The sequence below is a fragment of the Python bivittatus genome, unplaced genomic scaffold (genome assembly GCF_059951505.1).
Source record: "Python bivittatus isolate LINGU-HERP-01145 unplaced genomic scaffold, Pbiv_v1 ctg000480_np1212, whole genome shotgun sequence".
In the NCBI taxonomy this organism is placed as follows: Eukaryota; Metazoa; Chordata; class Lepidosauria; order Squamata; family Pythonidae; genus Python; species Python bivittatus.
In genome coordinates this window covers 44214267-44233343 of record NW_028277075.1, presented here as the reverse complement: position 1 = coordinate 44233343, position 19077 = coordinate 44214267, and the positions used below count along the sequence as shown (strand labels likewise).

The window sequence follows — 19077 nt, the reverse complement described above, 5'->3', positions numbered from 1 at the left end:
GTGTAAAATGTTCCATGCTTGGAATGGCTATTTTGATTGTTCCAAGGCTGAAGCAAAGCATTTCATGTTCAGTCTTGTAGTGCGCTCAGGACTCATTGGGGCACTTCATTACACATTATTGCTTTGATTTAAAAAATCATCCCACCTCCTCCAATTCACAGAGACTTGGAGAATGCATTAGCCAGTAAAATAGAAGGCTGGAGCTAGCTGAAAGAGAAGTGGAAGAAGTTAAAGGAGAGGTGAAGAGTTAAGAGCTATTTTAGACATCAGAAAAGATCCTGTCTATCTTACCAAGTATGAACTGGTGTTTTTAAATCTTTCACTATGGGAAAGTTAATGCTCAATGGGTACAATGTAATGTTGCTAGCACTGTCTGTTCTATGTGATTTTGTGGAGTTCTTGGTGCTGAGCTTGGTTGTTTGCTTGCAGATGTTTCATTACCCAACTAGGTAGCATCATCAGTGCTGGTGAGTGTGAGATTTACTTCCTCTTCATATACAGTAGCTTGCCCTGCCAGTTTTGGTGGGGAGGTGTAGTATCCTCCTAGGAGGTTCTTTGATTATAATGTTGTTTTCTGCCTTGGTTGTCTGGTGTTAGATCCCTGCTTATCTGAGTGTTGGCTGCTGGAGGGGTTGTGTTCTAGTCTTTTTGTTTTCTTCCTTTCTATTTTATTGTCTCTTTTGAATAGTATATAAATGTGGCTTATCTCTATGTTCTGTTGATGGCTGATTTGTCTGAATGCCAAGCTTCCAGGAATTCCCTAGCATTTTTGGATTTGGCTTGGTCTAAAATGTTAATAGTTTCCCAGCTGAAACTGTGGTTACGTCTGTCCATGTGTGATGAGATTAAGGAGTTTTCGTCATGTCTTCTGACTGCTAGTTGGTGTTCATGGATGCATTCTTCTAGTCTTCTGTCTGCCCTACATAGTGGCTGTTATAGTCCTTAAATTGTATCTTGTAGATTACTCCTGTTTTTTCTTCTTGGACTACTGGGTTTTTGTGGTTTGCTTAAGATGTTTTGGACGGCTTTGGTTGGTTTGTGTGTACAGTGATGCTGAGTGGCTATAGTAATCTGTTGGTTGCTTCTGAAATGTTTTTGATGTATGGGAGTGTTATCTTTTTCATAGGTTGTACCAGTTGTCTTGTAGCAGGTTGCATAGTCAGGCACTTTATAATATAGATGCATGGGTATCCATTTTGTTGGAAGAAGTTGTATATGTGGTCTGTTTCCTCTTTCTGGCATTTTAGGTTGCTGCAGTATGTTTGTGATCATCTGAATAATGTTCTTACACAGCTCATCTTGTGGGAAGCTGGGTTGCTGCTTTGGTAGCTGAGCACTTGATGAGTGTGGGTTGTTTTCTGATAGAGTGGGTTTCTAATTTGCCATTGTTTCTTCTGCTGATGAGGATATCCAGGAAGGGTAGTATGGTGTTGTTTTCTTCCCTTGTGAATTTTATTCCTATGATGATGTTGATTGTCTCATGTGTCTTCTCTAGTTGTTCCTTTTTATTATGATGAAGGTGTCATCTACATAACAGATCCATACTTTTGGTTCTATGTGTGGGAGCGCTATAGCTTCTAGATGCTGCATCATGGTCTCTGCTATGAATCCTGAGAATGGTGATTTCTGGATGTTCACCTGATTTGTTGGTGTATCTGTCTAGGTAGTGTAATGGAATGTGTAGTAGAGGCAAAGGCTGATGCATTCCATGAGAGATTTTCTTTTCAGCCATATTGCCAAATGCAAATGTGCACAGTGCATGTTTATTAAAGTGTGATTGTTATGCTTGCAGGGTATTAAGCTTGCAGGGTGCCATATACATTGTTTTGTTTGCTGAATTTTGGAGGGCGATTGCAAAATGCAAAAGTTCATGTGCATTATGAAGAAACTTCAAACCTACAATTAAAGAAGTATATTTTAATGGACATTATGTTATTCATGAGATGGGTTAATTAATCCATTGCTGCTCTTTTTTTTTTGCTTGACTTAAGTTCTGTGGCTATATTGCACAAGCATTATAGCAAATATGGACATTATGGACAATAAACAAATTATAAGATTAATTAAAAACTGGTGATTTTCCCAATTTCTTCAAAAACTTTCAATCAAGAAGCTTAATTAGGCATTGTCACCAAAAGTGGTGATATGTACAATTTATTTACAGCTTTATCAACATAATCTAGACAGATTGTAATTTTGGTAGTTTAATTCTACCAAACTATAGTGTGATCTGTGCCCAGGTAGGAAGCAGAACCCAAACTCTGCAGGCTAGATTGGAATGCCACCCCTACCCAACCTCCAAATGTGGAAGAAGGCAATGGCAAATCCTGGAAGAATGAAACATATTTTTCTACAACCATTTCAATCAGAGTTTAGACTTGATTTTGGTACCCAAACTGCCTTGGTTATTCTGCTGGATGATCTTTGGTGACAGGTAGATGAGGGGAGTGCCACCCTATTGATTCTCCGGATCTCAGCAGCTTTTAATACCATCAATCATGGTATTCTTCTGGAGAGGAGGTTCAAGTTAGGTACGGATGGAACAGCCTTGAAGATTCTGTTTATACCTGGATGGCTATCTCCAGAAGATGGCACTGGGGAGTTTCTGCTCATTCTCAAAGTGTTTACCCAAGATTCCATTTTATCCCCATTTATGCATTTGTGCTCCAGGATGAAAATAGAGGTAGCAAGTAACATTATTCACTCAAAACATTTTGAGTTTTGTTCCACTGGAATATGGATTAGTAAAAATGTTCTAAAGGAATATTCCAGATTAGCCTGATTTGCTTGTTTCATGCATAGATCTCTACAGGTCACTTATAAATGTAGCAAGATGAAAGTATGGTACGCATTATATATGAGAGGCAATATACCCATGAGTATCAGATTTTGGGAGAAAAAACACAGGAAATTCTACAGGCATCTGAAACTATGTTTCTAAGTTGATGATAGATTAAGTAGCCTCTCCCAACCTGGTGACATTCAGATGTGTGGGACTACATCATCCTAGCCAGCATAATGGAATTTGTTGCTTAATACATCTGGAGGGCACCATCATTTTACAGGAAACTGTATTAGATACATTGTGATCTAATATGTTAATCATTTCAGACTTTGGCATAATACCCAAAGCCATAAGAGAATTCCATGGTCTTGGACACGAGGGAGACTGGAGGTATCAGAAGAAACACGCAGTACAATGTTAGAACCAAGATACCAGCTGTGCTTTTTTGGGGGGGGGCATTTTTTTAAAAAAATATTTGAAATAGATCAAGGAGTCTGAATTATAATAAGAGACAACTATTATGTATTTGGTCTGATTACCTAATTGTGATCCTACAATATGCACAATGTAAATATGTATTCCTAATCTAAACAGGCATTATTTATTACAGCTCTTCTTACTCCAGTCTCTTTCCAGATGTGTTGGATTTAAATTTCCATCATTCTTAGCTAGCATGACCACTGACCATGCTGGATATGGATTATGTGTGAGCTGAAGTCCAACACATCTGAGTGTCAGCAGGTTTGGGAAGGTTTGTTTTATTAACTTGGTTTTTAATATCAAATCATCTCAAGTGTAGTAAACTAGTTCTTAGGTAAACTTTGACATAAGCAGTGGTTCTCAAAATCTTCTAAAATTAATCAGAAATGCTTATTGATCCAATGAAGAATCTGTAAATTTTCTTTTAGGCCTCAAATAAGATTACATACAGAAAATACTGACAAAGCTTTCAAAATATGGCACTGTTGTTAGGAAACACTCAAAAATAACATTATTTACCTTAAATAGTCTTCTTACAACACCATCAAGAACATCCCATTTGGTTTTTCCACTCACTCCTATACAGCCAATTAGGAACAGGCGAGGCCTAGGATCCTAAATAAAAATTGAAGTATGTTAAAAGGAAAGTGTTCAAACAAGATAAATTGTCTTCAATATGTTCACAATATTTTACTATGATCCAGCAGCATTGCTCCACAGTCCTGAACCAAACACTAGTGTAAAATATATTCTTAAGATTGCAAGATCTTTATATCAGAAAATAACTAAAATGGAGAAGAATGTTTTTGTTTGCAAACAATATTGCACAATTTCTTGTACAATTTTACATATCTTTGGGTCTCTCTTGTTCAACAGCTCACAAAATACTGTCTAAGCATCCTTCACTAGCATATATCTAGAGCCAAGGAATTGCTATACCCTGAAATCAGCATTTTATTGAGACTGGAACATTAGACCAGGATAAAATACAGGCAGTCCTTGGCTTATGACAACAATTGAGACTGGAATTTCCATCATTAAACAATGCAGTTGTAAAGCACAACCGCATCACTTAGCAATAGCAATTACTGCAGTCCCGGTTCTTGTCATTAACTGAATCTCACAGTTGTCAGGTGAAGCAACTTCCTGCCAGCTTCCCACAACAAAAGTCAGTGGGGACGCCAGCAGGAAGTTGCAAGTCCCAGGCTGGCAGGCAGGTAAGTGGCTGCTGCTGGGTGGGGGAGGGAGTGAAGGTGTGTGTGAGGAGGGTATGCAGGGGTGCAGGATAGGTGCCGTGCAAGTCGGGAAGGGCGCATGGGGATGCAGTATGGGTCTGAAAGGGTGCGCAGGGGTGCACGAGAGCTACTGTGCAGGCCAGGGAGGGCACGCAGGAGGTGCAGTGTGGGTTGGGAAGCATGCACTCGGGTGCGTGAGGGGTGCCACATGGGTCGGGGAGGGTGCATGGGGGTGTGCAAGTGGCCAGCATGGCATGACTGCAAAGGGGCTGGGGAGGGCATGTGGGTGGGGGAGACTTACCCCAGCAACTTGCAACCTTCCCTGCCAGCTTCCCCACTGATTTTCTGGGGAAGCCAGCAGGGAGGATTACAAATGGAAATCACATGATTGCAGGATGCTTGGCAACCAGTCGTAAGTGTGAACAGGTTGCCAAAAGCCCAGATTGCGATCACATGACTGCTGCAATGGCTGTAACTTCGGGGACCAGTTGTAAGTCCCTTTGTTCAGCACCATTGTAACTTTGAACAGTCGTTGAACGAAAGGTCATAAGTTGAGGACTACCTGTACTACTACTTCTTACACTGAAATCTTTTTGACTTAAGTCCAAAATAAATAATTTAGCATAAAACAAGTTCTATTGACAGAAAAGTCCTTTTCCTGTCCCCTTACATCTGATCTAGGTGTTGAATCACTTTCCCCGAAAATTCTTTAAGTTACTTTATAACTAGAAAAGAGAAAAGTCAGAGGACGTTTTTCAGTGTGTACAAGACAGATCTTGAAAATCTTTCCACTCAAAGCTATGCACACTTGGTTCAATTTCCGTTTTATTTATTCCAAATTCCTGAAGCACTAGGAGGTTTGGACTTCCCAACAATTAAAACAACCATGGCTGCTGGCATTAAGTCTAGACTAAAAGTCCAAGCAAAATCATACATCAGTAGCAGCAATGAAAGAGGTACAGTATAAGGGGAAAAAACAGGTACTAGTGGAACCCAGATCAGAACTGGCCTTTTGATAACTGAAGCACTTCTGGAATTATGACCTTTTCTTGCAGAGCTTTTGGAAACTAAGAGTGATTCTAATAAAAGAAATATTCTCTCTTTCAATTTATGGAGGCCATGTAGCATGAAAAAGGTGACAGTGCACTCAAGAAGTACTTGAAAAAGTGCTGATATATACCCTCCTTAACATCTTTCTCCAGTTATGTTTTGAGCAAGGAGGTAAATCTGGTTCTGAGGCAAAATAGGTTTTCAAGACCCATTTCACCACTGAAACTGCCTGTTGAACTGCTTTGGGATCCCTGGATGAAAAATAGTCTATAATTTAAATAAACAAAACCATAGAAACTTTATTTTTCTTAACAACATGATAAATCATCATGGACCAAAAACATTTGGACTCACTTCTTTCCATTTCTCTTCATCCTGAAAGCTGACAACTATTTTAACATGCCTACCACCTTCTTTCCGAGAAGAACCATCACTGGGGTCATCCAGCAGCATATCTGTCAATAGGAAGCACAGATTCTATCTTCAAATATTGGAAGCTATTTTTGATTTGGTTTTTGAGACTTTGACAAGCATCTTGTTCTAGTCATGATTGCTACTACGCGGACTAGAAACGTATTTATAACAGAAAGTGGGAGGAAACTGAGATTCACAAAATGTTTAAAGTGCCAACTTTTGTATTTTCAAAATTATGAAGCAAACCCTTCCTTGAACAAATGAAAATTCCCTAGCAACTTCGAATAGTTCTATAAGAAACAAAGATCCCATAAATATTAATGCAAAGTCTTCTCTTGAAAAAACACGTAACTCTGCTAAATGTATGCAATCAGATCACCAAAGGGGATTCAGTTTAGCTGAGGTCATAACTAGAATGCTATGTTCATATTCAGGATACAGAAGAACTAGCTCTATTACAGGAGAAAGATTTACTATCCCAATTCTTCCACTTTACCATCTTATCCATTAATTGAATTCACAGCTACAGGAGAAAACCTGCCTACTGGCTTTCATACATACTCACCAAGACTAGCTGACTCTGTGAGGTTCAGACTGTGCTGGGAGAGACCCATAGATTGCCTTGGAGATGATGAAATGAAAACTTGAGACTGGGCTCTACTACAGCTGCCTTGATTTTCAGACTTCAGCCGGTCATTTTCGGCTTTTAATTTCTCAATCTCACTCTGGATTTAAAAAAAAGGCAAACAGACAGTGAAGGAAATAGAAATACAAATATCTTTTGTTATTTCTGAATGTGATCAATATGTCATGGAATCATAGAAACATAGAATGTAAGTTTTGGAAAAAGCCATAGAGATCAGCGGGTCTAAACTCCTAGTAAGTGTACTTGCTACTGTATTATCCCTAAAGATGGCCATCCAGCATCTGTATAAACACTTCTACCAGCTACTACCTCCATCTCAAGTGGAGATAAAGATAATTACATACATATATACATGCAATACACAGATTCTAGTTGAGATTCTGCTTCCTTCTTTTGTACTTTCTTTCATTGACCCTATCCCAATGGGCTTTTTATTCCTCACCAAAAGATAAGGTCCATCCTCTCACTAGATACAGAGCAAGACTTCATGTTGAGTCAAAATGATGTGCTGTGTACACATCAAAGCTCTTCAAAGTTTAAAGGAGACACATTCCCCAACCTCTTTTAAAAGCAGTGGGCCAAATATCAGTTTTATTACTCCAGGTGCATAAAGGTTTGCAGCTTTTTGCCCCTTGGCTGAGCTGGGTTTTTAACAACCCTGTAACAAAAGTGTAGCTTTCTCAGTTAAATTTAAACCTGACATACAGATTGTTAAAGGTAGTGGTCCCTGCCAGAATCAAACTTAGAGTTTGTTGACAATACTGAAGTCATGGTTTCTCCCAGAAGATTATTTTGTTGCATTTCTATAACATTTTAAACAGATCCAAAAGCACGGTATCTGGAAAAGAAACACTGTAAGCCTTTCTGAAGGGAAAATTGCCCACAGAGGATCACATATTATTGAAATCACGATAGGTGTGGCTTTACTCTGTGGAACATAAAACTTTTTATATCCAAACTATTTTTCTCTGTTGCAGTTATACTTTCTGATGTTACCAGAATGCCTATTTGGATGCAAATTTAATTGCAAATTGTACCAAATAAAACCAATAAAGACGGTAAGATTGATTTATGAAACAAAATTTTTAAAAAATGAATGAATGTATAAGGGTGTGAAACTAGGTAAAGGAGGGGGCATACAATGAGTCAGCCCCACAGCGTCTTCAGTCCTCACACATTCAGTTGAGAAAACATTAAGTACAACTTTCTTGAGTAATCCAGGTCCCTGCCTTATTAGGTTCCCAAAACAGCTGCACAAGCAAACCTGACTGCAGCTTTCCCCTTCACACCTTCAAGTGGAACATGTGAGAGTTGGAGAGAGAGGGGGTAAGCTTCATGCATATTCCATCTTCTACCCACTTCCAAGCTTTTATATGTTCAGGCAAACATCTGCAGAGCGCTCGAGAAACATGTAGATGTAGGAAATCTATTTTCTTAGAGTATAATTTTATCAAAGCTCTGAAGAGTCACAACCCCAGAGAACCAAGCAAACACTTGCTCCTTATGAACTTCTGGATGGCAATTAGTGGCAACTGCAGCTTAAGGGCCTTATGTTAGCATTTATTTCACCCCTATTATTTTCACTCAGTGAAAAGCATAATGGAATACCAATGTCTTACCACAGCAGCTCTACTTTCTGGCTTCCTGGGTGGACTGCACATTCCTACCTGCATCCTGTTCATAGCTTCCCGGAGCTGATCCAGTTGATGAGCAGAGCTGAGGGCCTCTAAACGGATATCAGTCAGCTTCATCTCTTTGTCTCTCAGCTCATTTCGCAGCTGCATAACTGTTTCAGCTTCACTATCAATGCACTCTGAAATTCTGGGAGTTTATTAAAAACAAATAAATATTGAGATAAGAAATTGGAAAGTTTGAATTATGCATATTAGTAAAATTAAAACTTAGTTCCCTAGGTTTCAACAAAGCTTTTTTTTTTTTTTTTTTAACTTTGTGCCAATGATAAGATCCAGTGGATGTGATTATTTGAAACTGATATCAGAGCAGGACACAAATTTATCTTTGTGATCTATTCTTTAGCGCTGTGTGGTGCTTTGGAGTCAGCTGGAAGAAGTGTTCTAGAGAACGTTAGAATGTGAAAGGAGCACCCACATACAACTCATTTCCAAGACTGCAAAGCTGTACGGAATCTCCCTTCAGCAGCCACATAATCTGGGGAAAAGATGTGACTGTTTCAATGAGTCTCAGACAGGGGCTGTATTTGCACTATTTGTTCTGATCCACTGTGACTATTTAGCTTCAGTAGGTAACTTGCTGTAGTGATTCTGTAGAAAATCCATTTCACTTGAAAATCCCAAGTACATTAAGGGGATAGAAAAGCAGCAGCAGTCACTTGGAGATTGATGGCCTTAAAGAAAGATTTAGACTCAGCAGGTGTAATGCATAGCTGGGCCTCCCTGTACAATTCTAGAGGGCTTTGGAAACATACACCTTTTCAGACATAAAACATTCCTTTGCACTCTATACTGCTCAGGTTGAAAAAGAAAAAGCACCCTTTGTTTTCCTGGTATCAGCTTTCTCTCTTCCCGTCTCCTTTTCTTGCCTTACAAAACTAAATTCAATTCCTTCTCAATACCTAAAGGACCAGGAGCATCATTTGCTGGCAGTTTTTCACATATGCCTTTTGCAAATCCCTCCTGTTCAGTTTCACTTCTTTTAACAAATGTACAGCAGGCAAGAAACAACAAAGCAAAGTGAGAATTCTGAAGGAATCCTGGTGCAATTCAAAGAGTTTGGAATGTAACTTTGAGAATTCCTTAAAACTGGCCATCAAAGGAGAGGTGAATTTTTAAAGGACCCAAATTCTCCTACTGGGGTTCAAGTCCAAGCTGGAGTAGAATTTGCAGCTTCCCTTTGAGCGTTTCTGCCAGTCCTCCTCTTTTATAGACAGGCTGCTCTTGGCTTCACCTTCCATATCTCTGCGTTGAAACTCTGACAAAGGCAGCAGTAGCAAAGGAGCAGCAAAACAAAAGTGGGGAAAAAAGCAAACTTTTTCCCAACTCCTTTCCTCTTATTTTGTTTCATGGACAATTCAGTTGCAGCAATCCATAGGTAAAATACATTGCGCCTAAGGCTTGATTCACTGTTATTCAGCACACTGTAAAGGCAGAAAGTTGCCCCAAATGTAACTTTTTTGCATTTCTCCCCTCCCCTCCCCTTTTAAAGTCAGAATTGCATTTTTTGTAAGAAAGAAGCAGAGGCAGGAGAGGTGAGAGCAGAGATTTATGCTCAGTGCTCACACTGAGTGCTCACACACTTTATGCTAAAAGCAGGTGCCAAATCTGAAAGGATAGTTGTTAGTACATGAGGTAGGTGAATCTGAAGGGAAGACGGGCAAGTATTTGCAATAATAAAATGATTCTTATTAATGTTTATTTATTATTAATAATAACTGCTGCAGACCACACATAACTATTCCAAGACCAGAGAAGCCACTTTCATTGTCAGAATGGCATTCTGGTTATATTACAAAATCAACTGCGTATTTTTTTTTTAAGTTGAGAGTCACTATTGGACTTTGAGTAGCTTGCCAAGAGCTGTCCTCCAATCAGCAGAGTGGACACACACACACACACACATCCTGAAATTCGATTTAATTTAATGACAATGTAAATAATATAAGAGTTCACTGTTTTTTGTGATCTGAAGTTCCTGATTAGTGCCCTATCCTTTGAATAGTAGGGCAGAGATTTGTTCCTTTGCCTGCGTTACTGCTGGTAAGAATTTATGAGTTTATATGTTAGCAGCCTCTAGGCCATAACCTATGAACGTTTTTATCTTCAGAGTAAATCTCATAATGGATCTTGCTTCTGACAAAACGTGCACAGGATTGTGCTAGAATTGTCTTCTGCAGGTAACTATTCTGGTCTAGCAGCATCTTCACCTCAGGCACTCCTGTCTGTCGGAGGGCTTTTCCTTTGATGTTAAAGAAGGGAGCATTGTAAAAAACGCAGCTGCCCAGAGCCCAAAGATGGCGAATGAAGAAATCTTGCAGAGGAACAGAAGCACTTGCCACAGACTTAGGTGGAAAGCTTCTCATTAAGGAGCAGAAAGTGTTTTAATGTCATGACGGTAAAGTGTCCAAAGAATTTTGCATTTCCCCTTTACTCATTAAAAAGTAGTGCTTGTTGCTCCTACTACAGTGATCTGACCAATCAAGTAAAACTTGTAGGTAGAAAAATGACTGAATAATAACCACACACACTTGATTTAAAGCACGACACATAAGTATATGTGTCAGAAAACTGTCTTTTTAATGTGATCTTTAGAACAGAAATGTTATGGAGGCTGAATCTGGGAATTATTCTACTGCCATTGTAGAACTCTTCTGTTTTCTAATAACAAAACCCAGAAAACAACTAAATCAGTGCAGAAGCTGCAGGCAACGTAGCACTGTGCAATTTCCTTCCTTAGCTCTCTGTTGGCTGTTGACTCTTCAGGCACTTGCCAAAACTTGTCATATTCCATCACAGTTGGACTGATGACAGGAACCATAATGGCTTTAAGCATTACCTAACATTTTGGACTGTATGGACAGGGCAGTTCCAAAGTGATGAAAGTGAGATTAAGATAATTGAGCATATTAAGCAATGCTGACTGAAATCATAGTTCCTTGATTTATGAATAACATATAAATTTGCCTGAATTTGAATGCTGCTGATATCCTTGGTTTTCCATTCCCTACTTTTGTTGCATTTTATCATTTAGAGTAACCAGTAACATGGAACCTTGTTTAAATAATAAATGCTATATATGGGGACAGTACTAAAGTTTTGGAAACTATTTATATTCAATCATTTTTCTTCATTCCCCGCAAATACTTTTAGCAGCTCATCTGTTCCTTTAATAATCTAAACAATAATCTAAAGTGGCTGTTGGAAAAAATGTTCTCTCATCACCTCAGTCACAATTTCAACTACTGATCTGGTAATTTAAGATATTCCCTGAGGGAGAAAACTCCACTTTATAATGAATAGTCAGGGCAAATAAGGGAAAAGTCAAATATATTTCCACTTTATATTTAGACTCAATTTCAAAAACTGACATGTATATTATTGAAATATTCTAAATAGGAGGGTGTCATTTCTAAAACTCATTAAAAATACATTCTGAATTTTAAAAGAGAGCCATTTGCAGAAGTTCATGATTTGTGCTTCAATGCATGAAATGAAAATTGCCCATTATCAAATACAGAAGATGTCAGCAACTTCTGTTCAAGAGTTGTTTGCAACTACAGCACAAAAAGCAGGCATTTTATCAACTGAGAAGAATAGTGGTAGAAAAGAAGTTAAAAAATGATTGAATTTACTTTAGCCTCACAGCAGTTCAAGTGAGAGGAATTAGGCAAAGATTGAAATACATGCATGCGTTCTTCCCTGAAGTTAAAAGGAGAGATTCTTATTAAAATATGGCAGTCTTGAATGCAGCAGTTTCTTTATAACAGCACAGAAAGGTGAAAATGAAGGCTAGTGTTTTAAAACTGAGACAATGGTGAAAAAAGAATGAAGGAGCAAATACCAGAAGAGATACAAGGTAGAGATACAAGGTGGAAATAAACTGATGTGAAGAAGCAAAGAACTTATGATGAAGAAAATCTACTTGAACCTTACAGAAGAATCTCCAGAAAGATGAGACTTAAATTTGGTATAATGCAATGTTACAATATTAAGAGGAATATGAGTTTTTCGCTGGCATATTCAACTCACAGGGAATTGGAATGTGAAGTTCTCAGTAATGGCGTTGATACCAGTGTGCCGTTGTGTGGCAGTTTCGGTGAAGAAGGCAATGAGCAATCTGTCATCTCCTCAATGTCCGAATGAGAAGATGCTGACTTGGGGGATTTCTTCTTTCCAAAAGCTTGCTTGAAGGAACTGCGCAACTGAAAAGAGAACAGCAAAATAAACATATAATGGATCTGGGGGGAAGTGCTTTATGACAAGAAATGAAGAACAGAAGAGAAAAGAGCTAACATGCAACACTTAAAAAAAAAAAGTTACCTATGTAATTCCATTTGGTAGCAATGCAAACTGAACAACAGAAGTAATTTCTTCCTAATTGCTTTATATCTTGTTAAGAAAGGGCAGGATCTGAGTTGCTTTGCTGAAGAAAGTGCTGGTGATGACAAGAGCTGTCTGGAAGCATCCCCCCCCCTTTTTTTTAAACAAGACCTATTCCAAACCAAATTTTCATTCCAAGGACCATTTTATTAAGATGTTATGAGAGGCTGCAGTTATGAGGTGATACGGCTCAGACAAACACTGATGCAGATAGGGTTAATGGATGAGTTTAGCTTATGTATTTTAGTACTTAAGATATATCTTCCTTACCTCATTGACCTGCCACAGGAAGTGCAAGCAGAAAGGGAAGGGGAAGGAAAAAAAGACAACTTTTAACAGATAAAGCCAAAGACAGGGAAAGCACTGGGTTGCTCAGATAAATTTACCCCTCTTCTCCCCAAAAGCAGGCAAAAATAATTATGCTAGTCAATCTTTTCCTCACATTTTAATGTATGATTGGGATGTTTTGCACACCTAAATAGTTGACGTACAGGTTATTGTCCAAATGTATACAGTATTCTGAACTTCACCAAATCCAGCACAGGAGGATGCATATATTTTTACCTAAAAGCCCTATTATTTTTTTCCCCAAAAATGATTGTGGGCTTGGAAGGATTTATGTAAGTGACTGGAGATCCTATAAGGTTGTAATGTAATGTGTGCAAAGTTGTAATCATGTTTTCTCCCACACTCACCATTAGTTTAATACACTGAAACTGAATGCTTCTAAAAGTGCAAGCTTGATCTCCTCCATATCTTGAGAGATGGTACGGAGCAGGAAAAATAGGATCTTTGGGGACCTAATATTATGTACAGCAAAATCAGGCCTACATATATATCCTTCCCATTTCTCCTCCCCAACCATTATGGAAGTTATTCTCCACTCTAAGACATTTTGTATTTATTTGATCTCCTTAAACCTAAGGCAAAGAAATAATTCAAGACATGATTTTTTGGTAAATCCAGCTTTAGACAATCCCAAAATCTCCAAGTCAAGTGCCAAAGAAGAAAATATACATAGTCTAGTGGTAAAAGGTCTTCAAGTTAATACCAAAATCACACTTGTAATATAACTATTTTGAAGACCAAATTATATTGATAAATTAATTAGTGAGCTAAACAGGCTCTGCAGAATGAATGTTATTCAATTCTTGTTTGGATTTTTAAATGCATTTGGGACAGTACATGGTTTATTTGGACACAACTCAGAATCCTAACGTTCAAAATGGATTATAGGAACTAAGAGCTTTAGTTCAAACTACAACTACTTTAAAGATAGATATTTTGGCTTCATAATTCTTACAATGATTGCTAAAATAGGCCCCATGGGAACAGTGAACATAACTAATACTTACTCAAAAGCTAAACAACTTTATTCAATAAACAGATATTCTCTTATTATCAGAGACTGGCTAATACAGTGCATGCTATATAACCCACAACATGTTCTTGAGGCCACAAAAAATACTAGCAAAATTAAAATGGCCAAAATCTCATGAAATCATAAAATCTCAGAAGGTTCCAGTATTTTTATCTAAGACTTTGGGCAAGGTCATCAATATATCTCAAATTAAAATAGGGAAATCCTGGCAAGATTCAGCAATCTCTGAAACTTTGTGTTCTTTTCATGGATGATTATTATTAACTTTGTGGGGGACTTTCATTATACAAAATTGCATGATGGTGTCCACCACCTGAAAAGCCTGTCAACTTTTGTCTTACGTGCCACATGAACTGTTGGACATTTATCTTAGCCATGATTACAAATTACAATCTGTGTGCTAGATTGTATCAGCTGATTTGCATTTAAAGCAAAATATCTTCCTTCCATCTTTTGTAACGTAAACTTTTGAGTGTCTATGTCTGGGCAACTCTTCTCAAATATGTTACAGAAATTTAGATTTTCAATTTACATGTCTTTAGATTGCCTGCCCCCTCTATCCCCCTTCCAGGCACAATATATCTGGAGCAATATGCATGCCTATGGTACGTGACTATGTGTTTAACTCTTCCTTCACATGCTTTGCCAATCAAATTGGTTCTCTCCTATAGGCTGCTTTTGCCCACAGTATATAAGAATACAACAACGTGATTACAGAAAAACAAAAGGAAACCCCAGATCAGAGATGCAATCCTGCCACAGTTCTTATAGATTGGATTCAGCTGACACATAGTAAAAGAATCTACTGAATGCCTCTAATATATCATCATGGCTCAGAACAAACTTTTACCTAACCTACTTGGCTCCTCATATAAGATCTTTTGGCATATTCAAGGAAACATGCTTTATTCATTGGAGGATATTCTTCAAGCATACCCAGTTTTTTCTCTTCTTTTTCTTAGAGTCACACTCTATGTTGCTCCCCACACTGGAATGACTAGTAGCACTGTTAATGCTAGAAACGCTGTCTGAAGAGTGTTGTCTTCGGATCCGCAAGTCAGCGGTCTGGGCAGTTCCGCTTCCTAGATATTAATTTAAACATAGTTATAGACATTTGGAAATGACATTTGCCCTTCTTCCTCTACTCTGAATGTTTTCTATTGCTGCCCCTTATCACCTTATCCTTATTGTTTATACTGTTTTCTTCATAAACAGCCAAGCAGCTAGGACCTTACATTGTACTTTTTCAACAGATATTTCTATATCAAACCTAACTCAATTCCTCATCCACAATTGTCCACAATAGACAGTTGCCATAGCTGGATAATGTCATTACGGTAATCATAGAAAAAGAACAGGCCTTTTCAGAGGCATCTGCAGCTAGCCACGATGAGTCCAAAACGATGAAATGTCCTTTGTGACCTCACAATGCAAGCCCAGCCCTTTCATTCTTGGGCCATGACATCACATGCAAGAGATGGAATTTGTGTTGTGACACACAGTTTCTCACCAGCCTGCCTGCCAGTGAATGCCATATGTTAGATTAGAAAAACAGTACTAATTAAAGCGAATGAAGAAAGAGAGCAATTCTGATGGCTGTATAAGATTATCATAGTAATGAAAGGCAAATGGCAGTGACATGTCCATGACAGACTGTAGAATACCAGGCAGATAAACATGGCAAAGAGCTGCAAGACAATTTCTAATTATCTCCCCCTTTTGTTTTTCTTTTTGCAGATGTTTGTAGTTTTAACCAGGCTTAGCACCTGTCTGGTATTAGTGCAGCTCATATATCTGAATACTGTCTACTGTTAAAACTATGGTTTGTTTTTTTAATCTAAAACTATTTAAAATTATGGTATACTAATAATAATGCCATGATTTTAACTCTTAAATAATTCCGCTATTCTTTTTAGTGTTAAAAGGTATTAAGTAAGAATTTAAAGTTAATTTAAACGTAAATTAAATTACATTTTACTTTTTATATCCTGATTTTGTTTTTTAATTTCGGTTAGCCACCTGAAGTGCTCAGCAGGGTAAGTGTGCGGGTATAAAAAAATAAAGATAATTACTGATTATTAGCAAAGATAGGCTTCTTATTTTATGAAAGACACTTCAAAAATTGTTTGATAATTATCTGTCTCTGGGAAAGAACTTTGCATCAGCTATTATCAGGAGGATGAACGTCCTCAGAGTGCTACATTGTTATTGAAAATAAAGATTGCATTTTTTATTCTTTACCTTTGCAGGTGAGCTCAGGTGTGTTAATTACTCCATTAATGGCAGCCTGAGCAGCAGCATTTTGTTTCTTCAGCAATTCAATCGTTTTTCTTAACTCATTCAATTCTGAATCCTGAAGCATGAAGAAAACAAGCAAACAAGTTAAAAAAAAACACATTGAAGGTTTCAGTAAGAACAATTGATTAGCTGGAAAAATGTTTAGCACTCTGGTAAATCTGCAGCTGGTACCTGAGAAATGCCAGCTATCTGAACATCTTTCCAAGTGGCTAGGGTTTGTTGGTATTTTGATCTAATCGATCAATGATGGCTAGAGGAGTACTAAAGTACAGTACTCATCTCACAGAAACAGTTCAATTTTACATCTGAAATTATTTAATAGATTGGTTTGGCCATTCCATTCCTTCAATAATCATATTGTCAAGGAATCTGGGCAGTGGATCCCCTATACACTTGGAGGGCATCCAACTGGGTAAGGCTGGTCTGTTATCCATTATATATTTCTAGTACTTCCCTCAAGGTAAAGTGGCTGGATTCTAGCATCTCATAATCTATATTTTTATGTATTGCCTTTCCTGCTTCATGGAGCCTGTCTCACCTCTTCAACCACAGGGTGTACACTCATGGCTTTTTGATCAATATTGTTTTCGCCATGTGCCCAATCCATTGGACAATATGCATTAATCTGTCAAAGGTATTTTGTTTCCTGCACTCACACTGAGATGGTATAAAATTCAGTAGCCTCAACATTTATAAATTATATAGATCAGAAGGCATTAATGCTAAAGCATTACTCAAGTTTAAACTTTTAGGCACTTTAACCAAAGCTAAGGCTTCTAAATGTGTTGTTGGCTGCAATCACCTATTTGTTAGCCTTTACTGAATTCAGGGGGACTTTACATCTCAGCTGATAAGTCTAGGACTGGATTAGATGATTCTATCTATTATCCCAAATGAAATCAGAAGGAAAAAAATTAACACTAAAATTGACAAAGGAGTCACTTCTGAATACATGTATTATTTTTTATTTTTATCTTTATGATAGATCCACTGTTCTGTAGAAAATACTCGTGATCTAGGTTTAAAACATCTGTTTCTATATGATATGAGCAGATACAGGAAAACACTTTTCAAGTATAATATTGGCCTGATATAATCATTTAGTGTTGGTGTATTTCAAAGATAAGCAGATCTCTTCGTGCAAACTTTCTGAATAAGAAGCCATCTGGGAACTGCCTATAAGCTATTTAGCTACAGTTGAATGGGAAGCAACTGCAACAAACAAATTTATTTTTTGCTTTATTATTAGCCTAATATTTTTGCTCCCTCTCTAATGTACACAAGTCCTGAAATTTAATTTTCTAGAAATGGAGAGAAAGAATGTAAAGGTTAAAATATGGATTGTAAAAAACTCTGTGAATGGAAATTAGGAACATGGTCAAAAATCTCCTTTGCTTTTTCTTCCAGAAAAGTTTATACATTGATTACTAGCAGAAGGGCAAATCAGAATCCTAACCTATGCTTAGGGAAATTTTATTTTGCTTGTTAGCTTGATCTCAAAGTCATCATTTACAATGAACTCAATTTCAAAAAGTTGCTTTTGGAATCATTGTTCATGGATAACATATAAGGGAATGTCAAACTTGCCTTCTGTTCTGCAGTCATGGTAAGGCTTTGCAGTCTAATGGTCATGTTTCCTAGGCTCTGCTCAAATGCTGCCACAAGGTGAGCCTGTAAATTAAATTATATGATCCAGATGGTTATGAGATTGTCTGCTGAAAAATTTGTAGGATATTGCACAGCACACATGATGATCCACAGATGGTCCCACTATGCTACAGCTGTCCTTTACAAGCCCACCACAGATACCTGAGATGTGGGAAGCAAAATCAAGTATCTCTTTACCAACTAGCTGTACACCTCTTGCATACACAGCACCACCTGATCAAGGAACAAGGTGTTGTAAGTTTCCATGATTCCTTACATAGAACTGTGGAACCTGTTCCAACTAATGAGAGCCTCAGATTATGCTGTTGCATAGCTACTGATTTGTGCAGGATGCTGATCCTGGGTGTGTTATCTGGGGAATACTGGGAGTTGAAATCCACAGCTTAAAGTTGCCAATTTGAGAAACACTAGTCTAAAGGATGGCAGCTTTTCCTCCACCACAGCAATTTTTCCTATGATTATGTGGTACAGTAAGTCTTCTGCAGTCATCTCATCAGCACATCCAATCTATCTGTCCTCACATTCACAGTGAAAACAACCATAAAGGAGATGGAAACATTGGGATATGTGGCTTTAATTCCTCTCTGGCCACTATAAAAACAAGCCAGACTGAGACTGTGAGAAAAATGGCAGAAAATAAAACAAGCTTAGCACAGAGTACATGTATTATAAAGCTGAAATGTTTATTTAAAAAATACCGGGGCAAATCATTCCTGTTTGAAAAAATGTGCCAACTATTTCAAGTACTAGCAAAAGCTTTCAGTTCAAATAAAGAGAGAAGTGGGGGAGAGGCATTTAAGATGAAATCAAATTTCTAATTTTCATGATGTGAAGCCTAAAATATGTTTACTATTGAACAATTATTCCACCTGTTCTTCAAAAAAAAAAAATCCAGAAAAGATGTTCACTATCTTTTGAATAGCAGAAAGCTTTCTTAATAAAACATTCCTACTTATATGCTAAGTACGTGACTGAGCCTTACACCTAAGTATTTCATAGTAATATAGCAGCCTCAGTTCTGGAAAGCAAGGCATCCATTTGGCAGT

At 37.8% G+C, this 19077-nt stretch overlaps 1 protein-coding gene across 6 annotated transcripts in view; it reads right to left on the bottom strand.

Moving 5' to 3' along the window:
- NAV2 (neuron navigator 2) overlaps positions 1 to 19077 on the bottom strand; it is a 307819-nt gene that overhangs the window by 23339 nt on the left and 265403 nt on the right. For all 6 annotated transcript variants that reach the window (XR_015797036.1, XM_088145827.1, XM_088145829.1 and 3 more), the window contains 8 exons: positions 17951 to 18034; positions 16307 to 16418; positions 15002 to 15147; positions 12334 to 12506; positions 8278 to 8431; positions 6530 to 6689; positions 5905 to 6005; positions 3785 to 3880 (listed from right to left, as the gene is read on the bottom strand). Coding sequence is in view for 5 of the 6 variants with exons in the window: in XM_088145827.1 (XP_088001953.1) it covers positions 3785 to 3880; positions 5905 to 6005; positions 6530 to 6689; positions 8278 to 8431; positions 12334 to 12506; positions 15002 to 15147; positions 16307 to 16418; positions 17951 to 18034 (1026 nt within the window). In the remaining variant the exon portion in view is untranslated. The remainder of the gene's footprint in view (positions 1 to 3784; positions 3881 to 5904; positions 6006 to 6529; positions 6690 to 8277; positions 8432 to 12333; positions 12507 to 15001; positions 15148 to 16306; positions 16419 to 17950; positions 18035 to 19077) is intronic.